We start from the raw sequence: 24,124 nt of genomic DNA on the forward strand, positions 1-24,124 counted from the left end.
CTGATCAATCACTGCTGAAGACATGGATTAAACCACTGGAGCCATATAGATTACTTTTATGCTGCTTTTATGTGCTTTTTGGAGCTTCAATGTTTTGATCACTATTCACTTGCCCTGTATGGACCTACAAAACTGAGATATTTTTCTAAAAACCTTCGTTTGTGTTCTGCAGAAGGACCTACACATCTGGGATGGCATGAGAGTCAGTATATGATAAGAGAATTTTCATTTTTGGGTGAACTATTCCTTTAAGGCTTCAGAAGGCATGGAATATAGCACAGAAGCCATATGAACCACACTTATGATATTTTTTTGTGCTTTTTCACCCTTGTTGAAGCTTGAAGGCTCCAGTCTCCATTCATTGTAACTGCATAGGGAAGGGTTGTAGTGGTAAAAGTGACCACTACAATCATAAAAATTCCTCCTTTTGTTTTCCAAGGAAGAACTACATAAGTTGTTTTTTTTCTGTCTTTATGTGAATGAAAAGACACAAATTTGCCCGTTTTCTCATTGGAAATAGGTACATTTCCAAATATTACTGTCCTGGTCACAAAAGCAAAGTTTGTGGGGAATAATAACCATTTTCTATACTTTTGAGTCATAAGCAATTAGGAAATAACACTTACTACCCAGAAAAAAAAAAAAAAAAAAAAAAATTGTTACACAGTGTAATCATTACTTTCAAAGACCCATGCCCGCTTTTCCTTCTTCTGCCTCTGATCAAATAAATGTGACAATTATAACATGAATATTGCCTCTAACAAAGCCCGAGGCATACGTGGCAAGAAAATTATATGTTTTATTTATAGTAATCCTTGATACACCTTTTATGCACAACTTGGTGCTTTAATGAGGGCTGTTTTCAAATAATCTTTTTAAATCCCAGTTTAATTATACCAAATTGTTAAATAAAAAATAAAAAACGACTAACAGCATAAGCCACTAACAAACGTTGTAACCTCTTGTAATAAATGTGTGGGTCATTTGAAAGTACTTTGTGTGTGTGTGTGTGTGTGTGTGTGTGTGTGTGTATAAAAAACATCCCAGGACATATTTTTGGCCTTCTCTGAAAACTGAGTAACACAGCTCATATTGGAGGGTTAGTTCACACAAAAACAAACATTCGGTCTTCATTTACTCAACACCTACTCATGTGGAACCAGTCATCTGCATAACATCTAATTTTGGGTTGCACATAAGAAAGAAAGTCATATGGAACAATAAATAAAACAATAAAAGAATAACAATAAATAATGACTACATTTTTATATTTGGGTAAACTATCCTTTTAAGCGTGAGTGGTGAGGAAATGTTTAATTTAGAACATTTTCTGCAAATAAATGTGCCTGGTGCAGAGACAATAACTGACCCAAGGAACACTAAACAAATCAATGGAGGGAAATAAGTATGCTATTTTGTAACATGTAATCCCTGATAATGCTATTAAGTGAGTGCTGTCAGGGGCATGTGTGGCCTTATGTGGGCAAATAAAATTAACAGCCATGCTTCCCAACAGTGGCTCCCAGCTACACCAAGAATAAATCCTCTCATAGTGAAACTAATAAGATCCAAATCTGTTTTCTGGATGTTTTTTTTAATCCTAACTACAAATCACTTTTTGTTGAATACAGATCTAAGCTCATTTGGCAACAGAAATGAAGCAGTAGGCAATAACATGAATAATATGAATAACATGCCCCTTGGGCCATAGAGAATCCAGGCACACTCCATAATAAGGTAGATTACAACCAGCTGTAAGTAAAGGTTTGGTTTAGATTTGAAGTTTCCATTACAAACTTCATTTTGATTCAGCATGAGCTGCAAACAGAATCTCAGGATTGGTCTATTGAATGTAAAACTGTTCATAAATATGTGGTGGTAAGCAGAAGAATGCTGAACCATCACAGTGTTCATGTATGATTTTTCATTAAAATGCTGCACAACGTATTTACATTTATTAGGATTAAAGCACATTTCACACAGCTTGCATGTAGCATATTGTAATTGCGACAGCAGACTCAAGTTGCGATTTCACACTTCCAGCATTTCTGCTGCATGGCAGCGCTGAGGCTCTACACAGATAATAATCACGTGACTTCTGGTAATGATAAGACCCATAAATGATAAGAATTTATTATTATACGTTATGGTTAAGGTTTGGACAAGGAAAGCAGGTCAAAGGTCAGCATCAAAGGTCAACTCCAACCTAAGTCAGTTATCTGACAATGAAAATGAAACCAACTGAAACTCACAGGTCCAACAAATCCCGCCACCATGGTGATGAGCAGAGAGAAGATTGCCACCAGCATACGGGTCTGACAGAACCTCCAGAACACCCGAGATAAAGATGCCCCGTCCTTCCCCCGTCTCTTCAGCTCCTCGTGCCACAACCACTCCAGTCTGAATAGAGGACATTGTGTATAAAACATCATGGCAATTGAATAAAAAAAAATAAAAAAAAGAAAAGTTAAAGAGCACCTGTCCTGCTTAATTATAGTTTAGCATAAAAGGAATATTCTGGGTTCAATACAAGTTAAGCTCAATAGTTAGCATTTGTGGCATAATACTGATCGCCACAAAACTTGTGACTTGTCCCTCCTTTTGTTTAAAAAAACCCCAAAACTTTGGGTTCCAGTGAGGCACTTACAATGAAAGTGAATGGGAACCAATTTCTGAACATTAAAATACTCACTGTTTCAAAAGTTTAGCCACAAGACATAAAGGATACGCATGTAAAAATGATTTTAGTGTGATAAAATCACTTACTAACCTTTTCTGTGTGAAGTTATAGAAAATTGTACAACTTCGTTACCATGACGATGTACTGTCAACAAACCCTAAAATCCTAAAATGTCTGTAAAAATGTCAATTTAAACAACTTTACAGCTCAAATAATACATGAATTTTAACAGAATAGTTAATGTAAGTGCTTTTATAAAATTATAAGCTTCACATTTCTGTTTAAACAGAATTGGCCACATTCACTTTTATTGTCCCCATTCACTTCCATTGTAAGTGCCTCACTGTAACCTCAATTTTTGCTTTTTAACGAAAAGGAGGGAAAAGTCTAAATTAATTTTTGTGGTAATCAACATTACGCCACAAATGCTGTCAATTGAGCTTAACTTGTAGTGAACCCGGAACATTCCTTTAAGAATTTAGTGTGTTCTCTCTCTATTCCAATAATGCTGATTTTTTTAAATTGTTAAATCACAGTCACTTTAAATCTTACAATATATTATTAGATCAGCCAATCATAACATTCCAAAATTATTATCTCTTTTTTCATTTATTCTCTTTATATCTAAATGTGTGGGTCATTTGAAACATTAAAATACAAAACTTTTTGTATTTAAAATTCATGGATTAAACAGCGTAGGATATATTTTTGATCTTCATGTAACACTTAATAGTAATAGTAATAGAGAGTAAAGGGTCTGTCCAAAACCTAGTGAGCTGCTCCCAGAAGCAGCATTTTTTTACATCATTGGTGCGCTCCAGACACAAAGGCTGTTCCAAAAGGTCTTTTGTATCTTAATTATGTTGCCTCCTAAGATATCTTGTTTTGGCCAAATTCTAAGGTAGATATGTATCCTTACCCGGGTAAGCAATCCCAGAATGCAATGTGATTAGCTCAGTGGAAAAATAAATCCATGATGGGGGACAAAGTAATATAAAATTATTAAAAATGGTAGAAAACAGACTATTTACAAAATGTGTGTGTGCTATGTATATTTATGCTCATTAGAGTATCGTTCCTCCCACGTCACCTGCGAGCAAATTCCCTTTCAAGGCAAATCAGTTTCAGGCTGGTTCAGCTATTGCGCATGTGCGTTCACAAGTTGACTGAAAGTTGATATCTGTACCTAAAAGGTGATAGGCTCTTTTACCTGTAAGGCGGGACTTAATTTTCCACATTCACCATATTGGCCGTTCCAATTTCTCCCATTAATTTTAAAATAAATGGTCCGTCTTTGGCTAAACAGTCTTTGCCTGCAAGTCAAGTCTCCCATGCATGTGTTATATATACAGTATATATAATGTTCAATTTAGCAGAAATACAAAATTTTACATTTGCCAAAGAAAATTAAGAAAATTACAAAGGTGTTCTGAATGATTTTTTTTTTTTTTTTTTAGCATGTTGCTACAGTGTTTTGGGTTCTGTGTTTGCTTACTGGTGCAACTCAAAAGATCCCATCACTGAGTCTCTAAAATGTTCTGGTCTCTAGATATGGCTCAGGTCCCTAATTCAATGCAAGTTTTTGGCCACTTTATTGTCTGCCAGGCAGAAATCTGATCTCTTCTGATCTCTTAGGTCTCATTCATGTCCATAGCACAAACTGTGCTGAACCACTTGTGTTATTTTGAAACAGTCAAGAAAATACATCTACAGTAAAAACATCAGTCTTGTAAAACATCTACAGTAAATGATTCACCTTCAGAATGAAAAATCAATCTAAAGGGCCAAGGCTTTGAGGTGTGTGGCCTGCTTTAGGAACATTTCAGTTAAATGCCAAAGCCAACTACTGCCTTTCAAGGGCTGGTATGAAAATCCCACTCACACAGATTTTTTATACAGTATCTCAGTTACACAACTGTTCCAGACCCCAGAAAAATATCCACTCTGCTTCACCTTTGCACAAGCATGTATACATGACTTAAACATGTCCAAGCTATCTCTGGCAAGAACCAAGTAACCCAAGACAAAGACCCAGAGGCACAACACTGAAAACTGGCACCCCTTCTTACCGAGCTGCTGAGGCATAGCTGTCAAGCTATTTGGATGGCAAATACAGAGCATGTATTTAACATATGATCTCTGACAACAACATGCCCACGTGAGTGCAAATCAACTAGAAGGTGCAGCCATATGCTACCAAAGTCAGAAAACTCATCTTCTGAATCTAGATTACAGCAACAAAGAAAAATCATAAACTTGATTTGTAAATTTTTTTGAGTGGTGCTTGTCCGTGCAAAACTTGCTGCACAATGCCAGGGTTTTCTGTGAGGTTGCCTGGACATTGCTATGTGGTTGCTGAGTTATTCTGAGTGGTTGTTAGCATGATGCTATGTGGTTGCTAGGTGGCTGCTTACTGGCCCAATTCAAAAGAGCAAATCTCTAATACTGGGTCCGGATTCACGAAAATGTTCTTAAGAAAAAAGTTCTTAGGATAAATTACATGAAGTTCTTAAGAATGTTCCTAAGTGAAATTCCTGAAAAATTCTTAAGAACTTCTCAAATATTTTCTTAAGAATGTCTTAATTTTTTTATTTTTTCAAATTTTTGTCTGATTATACTAGTCTGCTCATGAGGTTGCCTTGACTGATATAACAAATTCAATACTTCAACACTGGTAAATTGTAATGATACATTTATCTATCTATTAACTTTTTTTTTTAAGTAGCAAACATTTGTAACTGTAAAGTTAGAAATTAAGAAAATGAGAGTTAAGAAGAATTTTCTTCTTAAAGGGATAGTTCACCCAAAAATGAAAATTTTCTCATCATTTACTCACCCTCATGCCATCTGAGATGTGTATGACTTTCTTCTTCTGCAGAACATAAATTATAATTTTTAGAAGAATATTTAATTTTTAATAATATACAATGCAAGTGAATTGGTGTCAAAATTTTGACACTCCAAAAAGCACATAAAGGCGTCATAAATGTAATCCATCCGACTCCAGTAGTTAAATACATAACTTCAGAAGTGATATGATAGGTGTGTGAGAAACAGATCAATATTTAAGTAATTTTTTGCTAGAAATTCTTCTTCCTGCCCAGTAGTGAATCACCAAAAACACAAGAAGAAGAATGTGAAAGTTATCTGTTTGTCATCCACACCTATCATATCGCTTCTAAAGACATGGATTTAACCACTAGAGACTTATAGATTACTTTTATGCTGATTTATGTAATTTTTTAAGCTTCAAAATGTTGGTACCCATTCACTTGCATTGTATAGACCAAAAGAGCTGAGATATTCTTCTAATAATCTTCATTTGAGTTCAGCAGATGAAAGAAAGTCATACACATCTGGGATGGCATGAGGGTGAGTAAATGATGAGAGAATTTTCATTTTTGGGTGAACTATTCCTTTAAGAACGTTTCGTGAATCCGGCCCCTGATTCCTTGATATGGCTTGGTTCAAGCTATTTGGAATAGTTCACCCAAAGATAAAAATTCTCTCATCATTTACTTACCTTCATATTTTTCCAAACCTGTTTGACTTTATTTCTTCCGTAAAACACAAAAAGGAGATGCTAAGCAATATGTTAATCTCAGTCACCATTGACTTTCATTGCAATTTTTTCCATATAATGAAAGTGAACAAAGGCTAACATCCTGCCTAATATCTCTTTTTGTGTTCCACAGAAGAAAGTAAGTCATGGAACAACATAAGGGTGTGTAAATCATGACAGAATTTAAATTTTTGGGTGCACTATCCCTTTAACATACGATCACTGATCACAACAAAAGGCCCATGTGAGCGCCAATCAACAGGGTACCAAAGTCTTATCCAATTCATTCATGAAATATGGGTTAATCTCAGATCTGCGAAAACTGGTAAAGAGAAAGGGCAATTACAGATTATAGGTGCTTTTCCATGTTGCTAATGTCCCCAAGAAACCCTTTGAGCTCATCTTGACTCTTGACTCTAGTCAATGAGCCAGCTTAGTGGAAAGGGACACATGTGCAGATCTGGCGTGTTAATGACATTAACAGTCCTGTGGGAAAGGTGCAGCCTAACTCTCTCCTTCTGATGTCTAATCCCTGCTATTAATAACACCCACCTGCCATAACTCTCTAGGCTGTGTGAGAGTGGGAGGTGAACATCCATAATTTCCCACCGCGACTCCAGGGATTCCCACATCAACAACACAAACCCACCTCTTGATATCAACTAGTCAACTGTGCGTGACCTTGACCCAGGTGATGGTTTCTATTGGCTCTATTTGTTCACGTTTCACCATTGGCAAACATGTCAATATTCCTGACTTGGGCTTGGTTCCAGGGTACTTGCATTCAAACAGATGTGTAAATGAACTCTGCTGCACCATACAAAACGGATTAGCAGGTTTTCGAAAAGGCTGAAGGTTGCTCACCTTTGGCAATTAGTTTCTGATGCCTCGTGGCAGGACAGACCCCATACGTCTTCCATTCTGAGACAAGATTCTTTGTGGGCCCTCCATGCCAATGGAGAGAGCCATTGTAGGGTCATAAAGGAGAAAAGTCCAGCATTGTCCACAGGGTGTTGATATCTGGGAACAAGGAACAGTTTGGCTCATATCAGTCAACTAGGTGCTATGTGCTATGTTTGAGAACGGTGCAACCTTGAACGCTGAGGAGGACTGAGAAAAGGAGGACTGAGAAAATCTTAAATCGCAGGGGCCAAATAGAAGATGAATCATGCATTTGTGTTTAAACAGCAGTTTGCACATCTCTCTCAGAACTCTTATGGGGCAGTGAAAAAGTTCAGAGGCCCTTTATCAGTCAGCATGTAAAAAAAAAACGCGCTGTCTGTGAGAAAAGGATAAGAGTGTTCTTATCAGGTCCTTCTTCACCGTTGTTTGGATCTGAAAGACAACATAGCAAACATATTCTAACACATCCTGTACAGTGGGGTCCAAAAGTCTGAGACCACATTGGAAACCTGGGATTCAAAATCTAATTCAAACCTAAATAAAAAAATTTGGGATATAGAAAAATGTTATATGAAATATTCAAGGTTCAGCAGTATTTCTAGGTGACTAATCAAAACCAAGAAAATTTGTGACATGGACCATGTTAAAGGAATAGTTCACTCAAAAATGAAAATTCTCTCATCATTTACTCACCCTTATGCCATCTGAGATGTGTATGACGTTCTTTCTTCTGCTGACACAAAAAGATTTTTAGAAGAATATAATTCTCAGCTCTGTAGGCCCATACAATGCAATTAAATAGGTGCCAAAGTTTTGAAGCTCCAAAAATCACATAAGTCAGCATAAAAGTAATCCATAAGACTACAGTGGTTAAATCAATGTCTTAAGAAGTGATGTGATAGGTGTGGGTGAGAAACAGATCACTATTTATGTCCTTTTTTACTATAAATTCTCCTCCCTGCTCAGTCAATCTCCACTTTAACTTTCACATCCTTCTTGTACTTTTGGTGATTCACATTCTTCATACATACTGCCCCCTAATGGGCAGGAAGAAGAATTTCTAGGAAAAAATTACTTAAATATTGATCTGTTTCTCACCCACACCTATCACATCACTTCTGAAGATATGGGTTAAAACACTGGAATCATATGGATTACTTTTATGATGCCTTTATGTACTTTTTGGAGCGTCAACGTTTTGGCACCCATTCACTTGCATTGTATGGACCTCCAGAGCTGAAATATTCTTCTAAAAATCATAATTTGTGTTCTGCAGAAGAAAGAAAGTCATACACATCTGGGATGGCATGAGGGTGAGTAAATGATGAGAGAATCTTCATTATTTGGGTGAACTATGCCTTTAACTTCATGTGCAAAGGGTCAGATTTCCTTGCTTCCACTGAAGTGCCCAAGATGCTATTTATCTCTCATATCATGCTGGGATAATATGAATCATCAGGTTTTGAAGAAACTTGGTGGACAAACCAAATACTATGAAATTTGTGATAATTTTTCAATCCAACTTTTCATTCAATTTGTCATGCCGATAATATAATTTCTCACAAGATATTTATAATAATTATAAAAGAGCAAATTAGTAATTAGAAACATGCAACACAGAAGCATTTTCACTAGTGGTCTCAGACTTTTAGACCCCACAGTACAACCATTTTAACAACCATAACCACGAGAACTTACTTGTGCGTGATCCTGAAAGGCTTCAATATCTGCAAGCTATGCCGATATCTGCCTCTTCGTTTTGTTTCATGGCACAATTCAGCTTCATCATCTGGGTCTGGTAAAGTCTGGGGAGGGGAAAGGGTCAAACCCTCTACCCGTCCTGCAGCATCTAAGGCATCTGGGAACATAACTACCACTAGCAAACACAAACAGAAAAGCACACTGAATGCCTGAATGTCCTGACTAATAGGACTGTGTCTAACTTCATAAAAAGCAGTTTCCTTAAACATTATGGCCATGGGTACAAATATAAAGTGCTTATCTATTTAAAGATTGCTGTTGGAGGCCTCAAGGGCTTGTGGATACTGAGAAGGAGGATAATCAAGCTGGCTGTGTCTGTGTGTATTGACCATGTCACTGATCCATCTGTGGCGTAAGCCACGATAAGGCAAATCCAGCAACACTGTGACTCTCTGTATCTGCACGCTGCACGTCAACAGCAGTTGCCAGATAGTGAAGGTTAAGGAAACACATACTGTAGAGTTTCATTATTTACATCACTTCATATATGCAGGAGTTTGTGTTAATTAAATATCAGTAATGCAAAAATATATGCTGATGCATTTTTAAAAATGCCCTTTTGACCCCCTCTGACACTTTCTCTGGGTAAATATCTCATGTGCAGTCGAACAATACCCCATTTCACTGGAAATAAAAACACCCAGCTGGAAGCAGGACATCAACATGTACATTGACTTATGTAAACAACTTTGGGGCAGTATAAGGTCAATTTATCATGTTTGTCAGCCCTTATCTTCAGTTCCAAACTCACTTTATCAATATATGGGTAGATGATGCATAACATGTCCATGAGCTTAAATTATCAATATAAGTTAGTTAGTTAGTTATTATTAGTTGCTTAAAATGTATGTGAATGTACAGTGCGAAAGTGTATATTTTGGGTGCTGTGACTGGTCATGAATTCTTTTAAGTTTTTCAAAACTTCAATTTAAATGGTCCTGTGGTGTGAACAATGACTTACAAAAAAGTACAAATATTACATGTAGTTTCTAAAGAACCCTTAAATGCATGGGTGTTTCGCCAAACGTTACCACATAACTCGGGTCTTTAGCGACCCGGCATGTACACTGGTGGCCAAAAGTTTGGAATAATGTACAGATTTTGCTATTTTGGAAGGAAATTGGTACTTTAATTCACCAAAGTGGCATTCAACTGATCACAAATTATAGTCAGGACATTACTGATGTAAAAACAGCACCATCACTATTTGAAAAAAGTAATTTTTGATCAAATCTAGACAGGCCCCATTTCCAGCAGCCATCACTCCAACACCTTATCCTTGAGTAATCATGCTAAATTGATAATTTGGTACTAGAAAATCACTTGCCATTATATCAAACACAGTTGAAAGCTATTTGGTTCGTTAAATGAAGCTTAACATTGTCTTTGCGTTTGTTTTTGAGTTGCCACAGTATGCAATAGACTGGCATGTCAATATTAGGTCAAAAATGGCAAAAAAGAAACAGCTTTCTCTAGAAACTGCCACTTTGGTGAATATAAGTACCAATTTCTTTCCATAAGAGCAAAATCTGTACATTATTCCAAATGTTTGGCTGCTAGTGTGTATATGTGTGTGTGTGTGTGTGTGTATATATATATATATATATATATATAAAATCACAAATGGATCTACAAAATTAGTGTCAAATTTTCTAAATATTTTCAAGACAATTAGAAAATAATAGAATAAAATATATTCTGATAGATTTTAATGTTTTATTTGTAGATAAATCAAAGAGATGATGCAACAAATATAAAACAGGATTCATTACTTCCACTGTGAAATTTCATGAGACACAACTGACTGTCTAACACATATTGAGCTACACATTACATGAGCTACACATAAGAAATATACACATGTATTTTCTGTTTTAGAGTGTAAAATAGACACACAACTTACAGAATTTCAGTAGCACAAACAATTGTCAACAGCCAAATCAGTCTGTTCATGTGTTAAACTTGTTATAGTTTGCTTCCACATTGCTACTTCATCAAAATGCAATGTCAACTGTAAAGTCAATCACTGAAACCTCAGCACCACCTTGAGTACGAAATAGCATGTATAATATGTGTGTACACGCATACAGAATACTGATAATTCACCACTGTTGTGCTGAAAATCAACGTGATGTAGTAGTCATTTGTAAGAATATAGTACTCATTTGTCTTGTGAAAACAAAGAAAGATATATCCTGTGATTGTAAACTTATAGATATAAAATAATCATAAAAATATGATTAATGGAACTGTAAAATAAAAAGAAAAAAAGAAGCAACACTCTACACTTTAATGACCCTATATGCTTTTGTTAATTAAACAGTTATAAAAATGACATTTTTGCAATTTTGCAAAATAAATACATAAATAATAATAATACAAAAATGTTACATTATTCAGAAGAGAAAGATTGAGTAATACTACAGAGGTGTGGGTATAATTACAGTGCATGGAGTGTTATGAGGTCCCGGGTCACTAAAGACTCGAGGTATGCATTAAAGGGTCATGAAGGTCATTAAAAAAACGGCATGAATAATAATTATAATAGATGCTTTTAGGTGGATTTAACTTGTCACAGTGCAGGACAACTTCCCAAAAGCACATTAATACATGTCTAATACCATGTTGTACACAATTTGATCCCAAATAGCTGGGACCTAGAAACAGATTTGAAATTTGAGGTGATCCACAAACTATCACTGTTGAAAACCCCAGATCTGGGAAACTCAAGTTTGCCCCAGGGGAACTGAAACTGTGCTAAGTGTAAATAAATCACTCTGGGTAAAAGCATCTGCAAAATGGCTTTAAGTCATTAGAAATAATGTTGAAGATGAAATTCAATTGTTGCCCTATATGGTGCAGCTCTCCTTTGACTTGCAGGACACACAATACATACTGTAATGCTCATGCATTACACCTGGCAACTTTTCCTGTCTTTGTTATCTCTATTTCTGTATTTGTTCCCTGTTTGGACAGCAAGAAGTTTTTGTTTTCACTTCAATTTCTGGAGATGTATCTATACTGGGACACTCATAGACACATGATGGGCCACCCCCTTAACTCTTAATTAGTAATTAACATTGCATCCCATTAAATGATACATAAAATCATTGACTTTTGGTAGTTCAAATATATGAGTGAAAAATCAGTAACAAAACAGTGGTTTTGAAAGTTTATAAAACAAGTGAGTGAGTGAAGGTCACTTACATATGAACAGAAAACGTCGGTATTTTCACGCTCTTTCCTTTCAGGTTCAAAAACAAAAAAGGGATGTTCCCACCAGCTCCATATGATTTATTTAGAAAGCCAGTGTTTGGCGGGTCCCTTGCTGCGTGTGACACATCTTCTCCTTGGAAAATAATTTTTAGACAACATGTTCATTGTTCCAGTGTAAAAGTTCCACAGTGTTAAAAAAGAAAAAGAAAAAGGTGAAGCGGAAAGTTTTCACTCTCTACATGAGCCCTAGAAACTTCAGCAGCGCTCAACACGGAGCGTGCCACCGCACAGCTGACGGAATTCCCTAAATGCATTCTACGTCACGCCTGACCAGCCAATAGCGACTTTGCTTTGATGGTATCCACGGTAACCGGACACGAAGCGGAAGGAAAGCGCACGTGGTGATCTTTACAAGCAGCGCGCAGACAGATTAACGGATTATTTTTGGCCTGGTGTGTGGCGGGACATCTGAAGAGCATTGCTAGGTATGGAGTCAGATGAGTAGCCTAAATAGATAAGCTTTTCTTACTTGATTTTTTTTAAGTAGCTGTTCCAGAACTTGTTTCTGAATGTGTGTGAAATTGTGTCCCCAGTGTGATAAAATACCGCTCGTGCGCTTCAATGTGTGCCTGAACGTGTTACGTAATAATAAGACTGAAAACGTTGCACTCTTGACACTGAAACTCGACCAATATCGCGCCAGCTCAACTTAGATTTTTAAAGACCATAAATCCGACCAAAAACCAATATAGAGTTTGAGGAGTTATGATTAGAATGCTAGAATTGATGTTTTCATTCATGAAGAGATTGGCTACGACCTTGGGTTGTGTCAACTGGCAGCACGTCAGCGTGATTTTTATACAACATGACACCGTGCAGTAAAGAATCCACATTTAAATGGATAAACACAAGTCACAAAAATGTTCACTGACATCTATGGTGTATTGTTCATATGAAATGCCAAGTAGTGACACCAGTTTCCTGCAATAGGCCTACTTAATCTAAAAGTATTATTTTTTTCTCTCTTATTCTTCTCTGTTTCTACATGCATGGAATTATAGTGCTTTAAATCATTAATTTGTCACTCCACATGACTGTCTTTTTAATGTGAACTGCAACAAAGCGAAAATGTAATTTAACATTCATTTAAATTTTAAATGTTAATGTCCATGTTATTTTTGAACTATCCATAATATTGATTGGCATAATACTTTTCTTTAAAAACAAAAATCTGGCTTACAGTGAGGCATTTACAATGGAAGTAAATGGGGCCAATTAGTAAAAGTTCAAATACTGTTTTAAAAGTATAGTCACAAGATGTAAACATTATATGTGTTAGCATGATTTTAGGGTGATGAAATCACTCACTAACCTTTTCTGTGTAAAGTTATTGCCAATTGTTGCCTTTATGACATAATGCCTAAACCTTAAAACGACTGGGGAAAAACTGTGATTTAACAGCTTTACGGCTCAAATAATACACAAGTTAGCAGAAGAATTAATGTAAGTGCTTTTTTATCAAATTGTTAGTTTCACATTTCTGCATTTAAACCCTCCAAATGGGGGCCAGGGCAGCTCAGCGAGTATTGACGCTGACTACCACACCTGGAGTCGCTAGTTCGAATCCAGGGTGTGCTGAGTGACAGGTCTCCTAAGCAACCGAATTGGCCCGGTTGCTAGGGAGGGTAGAGTCACATGGGGTAACATCCTTGTGGTCGCGATTAGGGGTTCTCGCTCTCAATGGAGCGCGTGGTAAGTTGTGCGTGGATGGCGGAGAGTAGCATGAGCCTCCACATGCTGTGAGTCTCCGCAGTGTCATGCACAACGAGCCACGTGATAAGATGCGCAGATTGACAGTCTCAGAAGCAGAGGCAACTGAGACTTGTCCTCTGCCACCCGGATTGAGGTGAGTAAACATGCCACCACGAGGACCTACTAAGTAATGGAAATTGGGCATTCCAAATTGGGAGAAAAAAAGGGGATTAAAAAAAAAAAAAAACTGGCCCCATTCACTTCCAATGTAAGTGCCTCAATGTAATCTAAATGTAATTTATTTTTGGTAATCAACATTATAACACAAATGCTCTTGAATATTCCTTTAATGCAACAGCTAAAGAAAAGACATGCATTAATGTGCAAATACAGTTTTATAAAACTGTGTTTCAGAACTGTGCTGTAGTGACCTCTGTTGGCATATAACACACTCTGGACTGTCCAAGGTCTGAAGAGTCAGAGTCACAACAAGACTAAAGACACAGGAAAAATATTGGTGACTTTGGATGTTTGGATGGATGAAAATGACTCCAACATGTCTTCATAATATTCACCCTTTAAATATATTAAGAGGGTCCCATTTATTTATCAGAAGCATTGAATACATTAAGCTAATGCATAGCTGCATGGAGACCTCATGGTTTTGTCTACCATTAAAGTGAGTCATGTATTTCAGACCACTCACTCACCTTAATGTAGTTATCTGAGCTTCTCCACTGCTGTCTGTTAGCCTGCTGAGAGTCATATATTAACTGTCCAGAAATCACTTAGATGGTTTCACTTTACTGAGCTGGGAAATCTGCTGAACGCAGGCAATCTATGAAGTGGATCCAAACCTCCCTATCAATTTCCATGCAGCTTTATGATATATGCTGGCTAATAGTCTGGATCTCAGCATCCATACCATACACTTTGCCGGATGGATGGATGTAAATGAGATCCCTGAGTGGAAGTTAGTAGCACATCAAACATAAAATACACATAAAACATCACTTTACGCATACATAATGAAAGACAAAACAGAGCATATTGGCATGACATCAGAGTGCAGAATGCATTAGCTGGTAGTCCTGTCGGAGAATACGAGAGACTGTCCTTGCACAATGTCACTGCTCCTCAGTGGGATAACAGAAACTATGTATTGTCTTATGGTAGCAGACTGGTTTTGCTTTAGGGCCCAGATTTTACATTAGATATAGAGTACCAAAATTATTTATCATACAAAAGTAAACAAAATGTCCTTAAAATAAAATATTGATATGTTTGTTAATAAAATATCAAATAAAAAATAACCTCTAAAATAACAGAAATATAACTAGAACATTACGAGAAATATAACGAGCCTCCTAACGATAATTTTAAGGGAGTAACGAGTAAATGACTTGTGTGTAACATTGAACAAGTAGGAGATTCGCTGAGCAGAAAAACAAAAGTAACTTTAAAAAACTTTAAAAGTTTAACTAATAATGTGATTAAGTTTAGATGAAGTAATAAGTAATCTGATTGCAATTTTAGATAGGTAATTAGTAATTTGTAGTGGATTACTTTCTTTGAGCAACTTATCTAACACTGGTGGCCGGTACAAACTATGTTTATCCTCATTTATCCTCAAGTGTACACATATTCAATGCAGGCTGGGTTGTATTTTCTTTTACCAAAAATAAATAGTTTTATGTTTTTTTGGAGTATCACACAACCTGTCCATGTTGGTATCTGCCTAAATTGTCAGCCTTTAGCAAGTGACAGCTAAACTTGTGCCCTAGTACCATAAAGTTTGATTGGATGCATGGCCTTTAACGCCAACAACAAGAAAAATAGCTAACACTTTAAAATAAGGTTACATTTATAACATTAGTTAACATGAACTAACTATGAACAATACTTATTTAGCATTTATTAATCTTGATTAATGTTAATTTCAACATGTACTAACACATTTTTAAAATCATCAGTTGTATTAGTTAACAGTCGTTAATGCACTATGAACTAACAGTGAACAATTGTATTTTATTAACTAACATTAACAAAGACCAACACATGCTGTAAAAAATACATTGCTCATTGTTAGTGCATGATACCTAATGCATTTACTAATGTTAACAAATGTAACCTTATTATACCTTATTGTAAAGTGCTACATGTACTGTTAGAGCAAAGTTTTATCCTCCTCTTAAAAGTTGATAAGCCTACTTATTTTTGCCACATGTGATTATATTATTAGTTGGACTTTATTTTAATTTAGCATAGTATTTTCCTTGTCGTCTGTGACACCTAATGGTGCTCAAGATTAAACATTATAGAAAGCATGTGCAGAATTGTTCTTAATGGACAATTGAGACACCATCCTCTTTTCTCCCATTTCCTCCATTGAGAAAGTGTGGAAGACAGCAGTGGAGAGAGGTACTTACTGATATAAGTGCCACTGTTCAATCACATTATAATGTAAGAGCATGACTATCCTTCTCTTTGACCTCTGGTCCAGCCCATCGCCCCAGCAGTATGAGGTCACAGAGAATAGAAGTCCAGTACTATCCCACACTCCATAAGGTAGACTAAACCCTTCATCTGACTATTTCCAGCACAGGGTGCCCGGGCCACAGTCGCTATCAGCGGGCAGCCTGAAATATGCCTTGCAGAGACTAAATCCAATCTCAGCTCTGTCTCAAAATAGATTTCTCTTTCTTGTCTTTCACCCCTGGTTGTACACAAAACAGAGAAAAGATAGCGTGAAAAAATGTAGAGAGGAAGCCATACGAAATCGACACCAGGGCTGCACAGATTCAACACCACATGGCTGGCTTGACCATTCATCGAAGATAATGCTTCATGTTTTTGTTTTTAAAGTATTTTCTCCATGAAGGCCATTGAAGGAATGTTCTAGCATCCGTTACATGCTGTCAATTATCATCGAAAAACGTAAACTCGTCCCTTAGCTTGTGAAAACATGCAAAAAAATCTCTTAACAGTAACGCACTCACAATGGAAGTCTATGGGGCAAGCAATTGCACATTTTAAATGTATAGTCACAAGACAAACATTGAACTTGTTAAAGGAATATTCCGGGTTCAACTCCAGTTAAGCTCAGTCGACAGCATTTGTGGCATAATTCTGATTACCACAAAAATGAATTTCGACTCGTCCCTCCCTTTTGTTTAAAAAAGGCAAACATTTGGGTTACATTAAGGCACTTACAGTGGAAGTGAATGTGGCCATAAATCCATAAATGTTAAAATACTTACTGTTTCAAAAGTATAGCCATAAGACATAAACAATATGTGTGTTAACATGATTTTAGTGTGATAAAATTGATTACTAGCCTTTTCTGTGTAAAGTTCTAGCCAATTTTACAACTTCGTTGCCATCACAATGTAACACCTAAAACGAGTGTAAAAATTACGATTTAAACAACTTAGCTCAAATAATACACAAGTTTTAACAGAAGAATTAATGTAAGTGCTTTTAGAAAATTATAAGCTTCACATTTCTGCTTTAAAAACATTCAGAATGCCTTGCCCCATAGACTTGCACAAAAACGCAAATTTTGTTTGTTTTTAGAAACTTTAGGATGAGTCAAAATTACTTCATGTGGTAATCAACAATACATTTATTTAGAGATCCACACAGAATGCATTTGGAAGATATGTAACATCTTCATACATGTTGGTCATCATCTGAAAACTGTTTGGAGAAGAACTGATTAACTTGAGGTGAACTTTGTGGACGGAGGCAAGTTACCAGCCCTTCAATCAGCACTAATGGCTGGTTACTCAAGCGGAAAGTGGCCATCACAGACAATTTCGTCTTTGTGTATCCTTAAGATCTTTATTGGGCAGTGCAGTCACAAATCATAGCTCATTAAGAAGATGCTTTTCTCATGTAGATTTAATAAATGTGACCTAAGGGCCACACTTTCAGGATGTGTTAAAGTCAGCATGATTTCCCTTATTAAGCAGAGACGACAACTTAAGCATTAACACAACTACATTTGAATTGTTTTATAGTGTGCGTCAATGTGACAGTTGGAGACTTGTTTTACACTCCTCAGATCTCGTGGTTGGTAGAATAAACAAGATGGAACTTTTGTTCACTCATAAATATGCAGCACTCTGAAATGTAGCTTTTAGGACCAGTTATTGTACCTTTTATGTTTTATAATACTCTGTGTATCACCTTGACAGAAAGCAACAACTGAGTTCCTTTCAAAACGAAGAATGAGGCAGAAATATGAGTACAAGTGAGATGTTATTTAATTAATATAGCTGCTACTTGAATAATATTTTGAAGGATTTTAGAGTAGTAGTGCTCAATGTTTTCCCACTGGCTTTTAGCAAAACGCTGGTAGATTGCAGAAAACAAGCCCACTTCAGTTCATTATTTTGGGGATTCGTTTTAAGTTCCATTTGTTCAAAGAGTTTATGAAAAAAGATGACAAATAAGATCCGTTTTTGAGGCACACAGCTTCCTTTTCCCAGTAAACAAGGAAAATAAATCTTTTGAACACAACATTTATACAAAGCATATTCAGATTGATTAAAAAACAAAGCAGCACCCGTCCTTTTGAACACTAAGTGACTGTCATGTATAAAAATAGACTTCTCAACAAATCACATCTCTTACACAGAGGTACTCTATTTCTCTATCTTTTTCTGAAAGGTCCGAGGTGTAATGAAGATAAGTGTGACTTTAGTTCATTATCCAGGCAGTGTGTCATCTCAAAGGAATCACGACCACTGGCATTTTAAATCAAACACACCAGGGCAACACATCAGGACCTCAGATTAAATTATGTAAAAGGGCATGAGGAAATAACATCATTGCAAGCAAATGATTTTGAACTCTTACACATAAACAATAAATTGCATGTGTGTTATTACATTATAAAAACTGAAAATGTGCAGCTGGTACCTTGACCCTCTGGTGCATGGACAGACCTTTTTAAAGCCTTTTTTAACCGTTACATCCAAACCACAATGGCTGATTACCTTTTAACCCTTATTCATAATTCTAAATGACTGTCCTCTTCATATGTCATCCTGATTATTAAGTACCTGTGGAATATTTATCATAATTGTCTCTTGCAATGGACAGATGTGAAAAAACAAAGATTGAGTTAATGGACATATTAAGAGTTTTTTTCCTTTGTGATTTTGTAATTTAATTATTCAGGTAACAGAGGGTTAAACATATGTGTTATGAATACAAATCACAAACAGAAATGGTCCATTTTTAGTTATTAGGATTTGTATGAAACATTGTATTATGCTGTACTTCTTTATTAATTTATTAATTCGTAGCATGTGTAATGTTTAAGGATTACTCAGTTAAATTTGATAGAAATTTTTTATGAAATTGAAATGCGTAAATCTTAAAAATAGGCATATATATATATATGCAGCCAGGTTGATTCTGTCATATTAAATATATAAAATATACACTAATATTTAAGCCTATGTTTAAGATTTACACTTTTCAATTTCACAACAAATTTCCATCAAATTTAATTCACGGGAAATCTTTAACAAAAACTGGTAATTTGTAATCTTCAACAAAATTAAAGAACAAAATGATAAAAGTATAAAAGTTATAAAGTTTCGTTTTTTTATTTAATATTCTTAAATGCAACTCAGGTCAATTTGAAATGTTAAGAAAATAAAATGCATAAATCTTGATAAAATAGTTTGTGGCGAGGATAACAAAACCAATAAATTTAGATGTTACCACCACATGAAGCTTTTTTTTTTTTTTTTTTTACAAAACATTATTATTATTATTATTTTAAATGAACATTAGAAGCCCATCAATAGAACAGTGTTGTACTCTGCATGAGCAGTGGGTCTATCCACATTTCAATGCATTTTAAATAACTACTGATTTAAAAAAAAAAAAAAAAAAAAAAGGATTGTGCATAGTTCAAATGAATTAGCATAACAGTAGTCCTTAATTGAAAGGATAATTGTGTTTGTGCAGGTGAATTTGAGCTGCTTTTCTGTCTCGCCACTCAGGAGCCAGATGTCTGCTTGAACTGAGCTCTTAATACCGTGGTCATATTACCACAAAAATCACTAAAATATGCTTCTCTGAAGGAATTATTACAGCAACACCTCTCTTTCTCCTTCCAGAAGGGGGAGCTCACAAACCACCATATTTAGTATATTGTTTCTGAAATATAATTCATAAACCATTATTATAGAAGTGGTGACCCTCTGTAACCTCCACGGGTTACACCTTAAACAGATGGATGTTTTCAGTCATAGGCTGTGACTACTTGGGAGTAATGAGGATCTTTCACTTGTGAGGGATGACGGGAACATTCACTCTCCTTATGAGCCAATCAGCTCTCTCTTATCTGATCGCTCAAGGGAGCCGCTCTTTGTAATTGCCTGGATTCACTTCGACTGGAGGAAGTCAGGTAAAGTGGGAACTAATTAGCTAAAGCATCGAGATTCTGGCCCATCCAAAAAAGAGATCCACAGAAGTTTGCTATCACTCCACATCCAATTTCTTCCAAGGATGTGGGGAGCGTGGCATTTAGGGGATAAGAGGTTATGAGCGAGGCTCTTGGGTGTTTGCCGTTTGACACCGCTGCCCTTTGGTTTAATATGTGCTTTGCTCTTTAGGAGAACTCAGGCAAAAAACAAGGCCAGGTGTTGAAGGACACTCAAGCATATCTCCTGGAGTGGAGTGCTTCCATAGGAAGAATATAATCATGGCTTCTGCAAGCAACATGAGTCATACGCACCCTGATGGATTCTGCCGCAATCCATGCAGAATTGAATTCATGAGAGACACTCAGTGGAGCTGCATAGAGAAGACAACAGAAATGAAAAATACATCTCCAGGGGACCACAGAGAGATCTAATTAGTCTGTTTAGGTCTTTGTGTGATGTTCAGAATTTTTGTGATAAGCTGAAAAAGGGAGGCTTCCTGTCGGAGTAAATAAAGTCTACTGGGGAACTAAGTACAGAAAAACAGGATAAAAAAAAAAAATTATGATATTCTAGAGAATATCTGGGCTTCTCGATGTGAAAACCACTGTCATTTGTCAAATGTAAGGTGGGTGACAGAGATGGAGTCCTTTCTGTATCTGCAGAGAGCTCAGTGAACTGATACATACAACGCGCCTTGCATAGCTCTAAAGTTAAGTGCTCTGATGGTGCAGTGTGTGTTGCCCAAAAATAGAGGAATGAGGGAAGGAAAATAGGACACATGGATTCTGACAACCTTTGGTGGCCTCTGTATCTGTTTACATGTTGTTTGTATCATCTAAGTTTGAACCAGTAAAAGCTTGAAGAGAGTGGCCCACCAAAGACCTTTTAAAGAAGTACTGAAGGTTCGATTTTAATGGAACCAATGTAAGCCTTTAGAAAAAAGCTTGTATGTTGGGATGTTTAATCGGTGAATGCAATGACTTACTGAACTGTCCATAGAACATGACTCAAAAAGGAGTAAACTACGATTCCAAACAAAATGTTGAAATATTTATGTTTGAGTGACAGAAGCCCCTTTGTAAAAATGCTGTACATGTTCATGCTCCGTTCACTTAGAATTCGCTGGAGTGTCAACCATAAAAATGCATGGCGAAAAGAAATAATAATGTATTAAGGGTTGTTCAGTGATGGGGGTACAATCATTACACATTATTCATTTATGTTTGAGAGGCCAAACGTCTGACAAGCATTTGAAGCTAATATTTCATACATATGGCCCAAGGAAATAGAAAATAGGCAGTGGGAACCAATCATGTGCTTTAAAGCTTTAGTTTCCTTCAGCAATAAGGAGAAAAAAAAAACCTTACAAATTGCACAACAGAAGCGAATTAGGGACGCTTGACTGTGCTGCAGGAAGACTCTTCTCTCTCCTCTTCAGTCGCGGCGAACGAGCCCCAATTCACACTATTAACTGCTGACTAACAGAAAAACACCCCCACATATACATGCGCAACACATAAGCTAATTTACACAAATGTGCTCCTATTGTTAATTAGTCATCAAAGGCTTTGTACAAAAACAGCAGCGCTGCTCAACACGTTCACAGTTGCTCAGTATGTTTACTGGTCGACAGAAAGTTCTGGGTCAACGTGATTAAAAAAACTCAACTTGCATTCTGAAAGGCTCATATCAAAGGAGAGAGAACCATTCAAATTTGGGAAAACAGGCTCGGCACGGCTGTCCCCACAGAGCGGCTCGGATCGCTCGGGGACACGGTGGAGCTTAAGACAACTCTGTTTTTGTGGTCACCGGTTTATGCGTGAAAAGCCATAGGGTTCGTGAGGACGTGTGGCATAAATATAGCAGAAGCGAGAGGAAATGTCTTCTAAAGGCATAAATTTATCCCACGATTCCTTCTTTTAATTAGCAGAGGTGCTGAAAGTTGAATTTTTTAAGATTTTGGGAGCGGTGACCTAGATTGTTAAACCAAGAAATTAGTACTGCAGCATTGTAAGATTTTGTTTTCCACTTTTTTATTTAAAAATAGCAAGTTATTCAAACATTTACAGGGTGTATGAACAAAAGATTCAATGCAGCTTTGCGGCCTATACAGAAGAAAAAAGAAGAAATATATTCATGTTATTTATATATATAGATTTTTTACAAATTAGATGTGAAACAAGAAAAAGAAAACCTATGTTGACAGTTCAGTCCTCGGTCAGAGTCTTGTGTGGTTGAACTGCACGAATCCATTCACATTGTACCAATGTACACACACACTCCGACATGTGCTCGTGTGTAAAAATACCAAAACATACTACACACACCAAAGTCTTGAGGATCTCAAAGACTGGAGTGTTTTCTCCAGGGTTGGAGTGTTTTTGGAGATTAGAATCTCATGGGGCTGGGCTGCTGGATACAGAGAGCTGGCAGGTGATTGGTTAACGTTTCCTGTCCATTGGCCTCTTACTTGGAGTCTGTGCGGGTCCCCTCAACCCGTGTCTCTACGTGGTCTTAATGCCCTCAAAACCACAGAACTTCCAACGTTTTTCCAAACTTGCCCCAACACCCGTCAATTCCTGCTTGAATGTACAAGGCAACCGACCCAATAGCGTCTCCACTTCTGTGGTACTGATCTGAAACAAACATAAAAGAACATCAAGGTTTTGTCCAAACCTCAAGAAAACATGTATCCACCTTTTTCCACAATTTATAAAGGAAGCCTGTTTTCCTTTTCCGGTCTTCAGTGTTTTCAGCCGCATCAGCGTGTTTTTTCGAAGGACAATGTGATGTTTATTATATAAAATGTGTAAAAATGGCCAAATACATAAACACGAGGCTCCACTGTAACGATACTTTACAAAGTCTCGATGACCATCTTTTGACAACGCCTCACCGAGTGGGTAGATGACATGAAGCAATGACCCGAGGTAAGTTAATTTGAAATCATTAACTACTTCAAGTTGTTAAGTTGTTAAGTCATTTTTACTCCAACTAACACATAAAATGGATGTTTTTATCCATCTGGATCGCTCAGTATTTTTACATTGCTTCTCATAGAAACCGGAACCAGAAAACAGACCAGCAGCAATCAGAATAAATCTGAGACCGCCAATAAAAAGAAAGTCTTCTATTTTGCATTGTTTGAATTTTATAACATTTAGTTTATTTGAAAATACTGTATATTACCAGCATAACAATAGTAGTGAAAAGAATTTCTTAGTATTTGGTATGTCCCCCCTTTGCTTTAATGACAGCATGTACTCGAGCTGACATGAACTCCACAAGTTTGTGTCAAACCTGATGATCCATGTCATCCCAGAATGATTTAAGAATGTTCCATAGAGCATCTTGTATGCTTCAATGGAAGTAAGAAAATCTGACCTTTTGTATGAAGGAGCTAACATGGTCAATGTCTCAAATTTGCTTACAAATTTGATTACTGTCCCAAAAACAGAATGCAGAATTATAAATATTTCTTATTCAACATTCTTTGTTGTATATTGTTCAAAATCCCAAAACGTTCAAGGTTTTGATGGAATTTTAGATCCCAGATTGTCTATGTGGATATCTGGACTCCGCTGATACCACATGACGTACAAATTCTGTTCTTCACAGGATCACGAAACCCGGCACATGAAGTGCCATGCAGCAAGATGTGAATGTTGGTTTATCAATTAAAATCCTCTCATGTGCCTCCCACCTAAGTGCATTGTTTTTAGTGAAAGCAAGTGGGAGTGTTGATGAAGATATGAGGGCATGTGTGCAGTGTGAAGAGGGAGAGCGTGGGCACGAACACAG

General features: G+C 36.6%; 2 protein-coding genes across 12 annotated transcripts in view; both read right to left on the reverse strand.

Moving 5' to 3' along the window:
• Positions 1 to 12,271, reverse strand: part of LOC127418353 (ATP-binding cassette sub-family C member 5-like) — a 48,969-nt gene extending 36,698 nt beyond the window's left edge. For all 3 annotated transcript variants that reach the window (XR_007893415.1, XM_051658945.1, XM_051658944.1), the window contains exons 1-4: positions 12,114 to 12,271; positions 8,844 to 9,021; positions 7,107 to 7,262; positions 2,253 to 2,400 (exon numbers count right to left, since the gene is read on the reverse strand). Coding sequence is in view for 2 of the 3 variants with exons in the window: in XM_051658945.1 (XP_051514905.1) it covers positions 2,253 to 2,400; positions 7,107 to 7,262; positions 8,844 to 9,013 (474 nt within the window). In the remaining variant the exon portion in view is untranslated. The remainder of the gene's footprint in view (positions 1 to 2,252; positions 2,401 to 7,106; positions 7,263 to 8,843; positions 9,022 to 12,113) is intronic.
• A 10,068-nt stretch (positions 12,272 to 22,339) lies between these two features.
• The window catches only part of LOC127418360 (ecto-NOX disulfide-thiol exchanger 2-like), a 246,547-nt gene continuing 244,762 nt past the window's right edge, over positions 22,340 to 24,124 (reverse strand). For all 9 annotated transcript variants that reach the window (XM_051658962.1, XM_051658960.1, XM_051658955.1 and 6 more), the window contains one exon: positions 22,340 to 22,959. In XM_051658962.1, coding sequence (XP_051514922.1) covers positions 22,828 to 22,959 — 132 coding nt within the window. In that variant the 3' untranslated portion in view covers positions 22,340 to 22,827. The remainder of the gene's footprint in view (positions 22,960 to 24,124) is intronic.

The sequence above is a fragment of the Myxocyprinus asiaticus genome, chromosome 27 (genome assembly GCF_019703515.2).
Source record: "Myxocyprinus asiaticus isolate MX2 ecotype Aquarium Trade chromosome 27, UBuf_Myxa_2, whole genome shotgun sequence".
In the NCBI taxonomy this organism is placed as follows: domain Eukaryota; kingdom Metazoa; phylum Chordata; class Actinopteri; order Cypriniformes; family Catostomidae; genus Myxocyprinus; species Myxocyprinus asiaticus.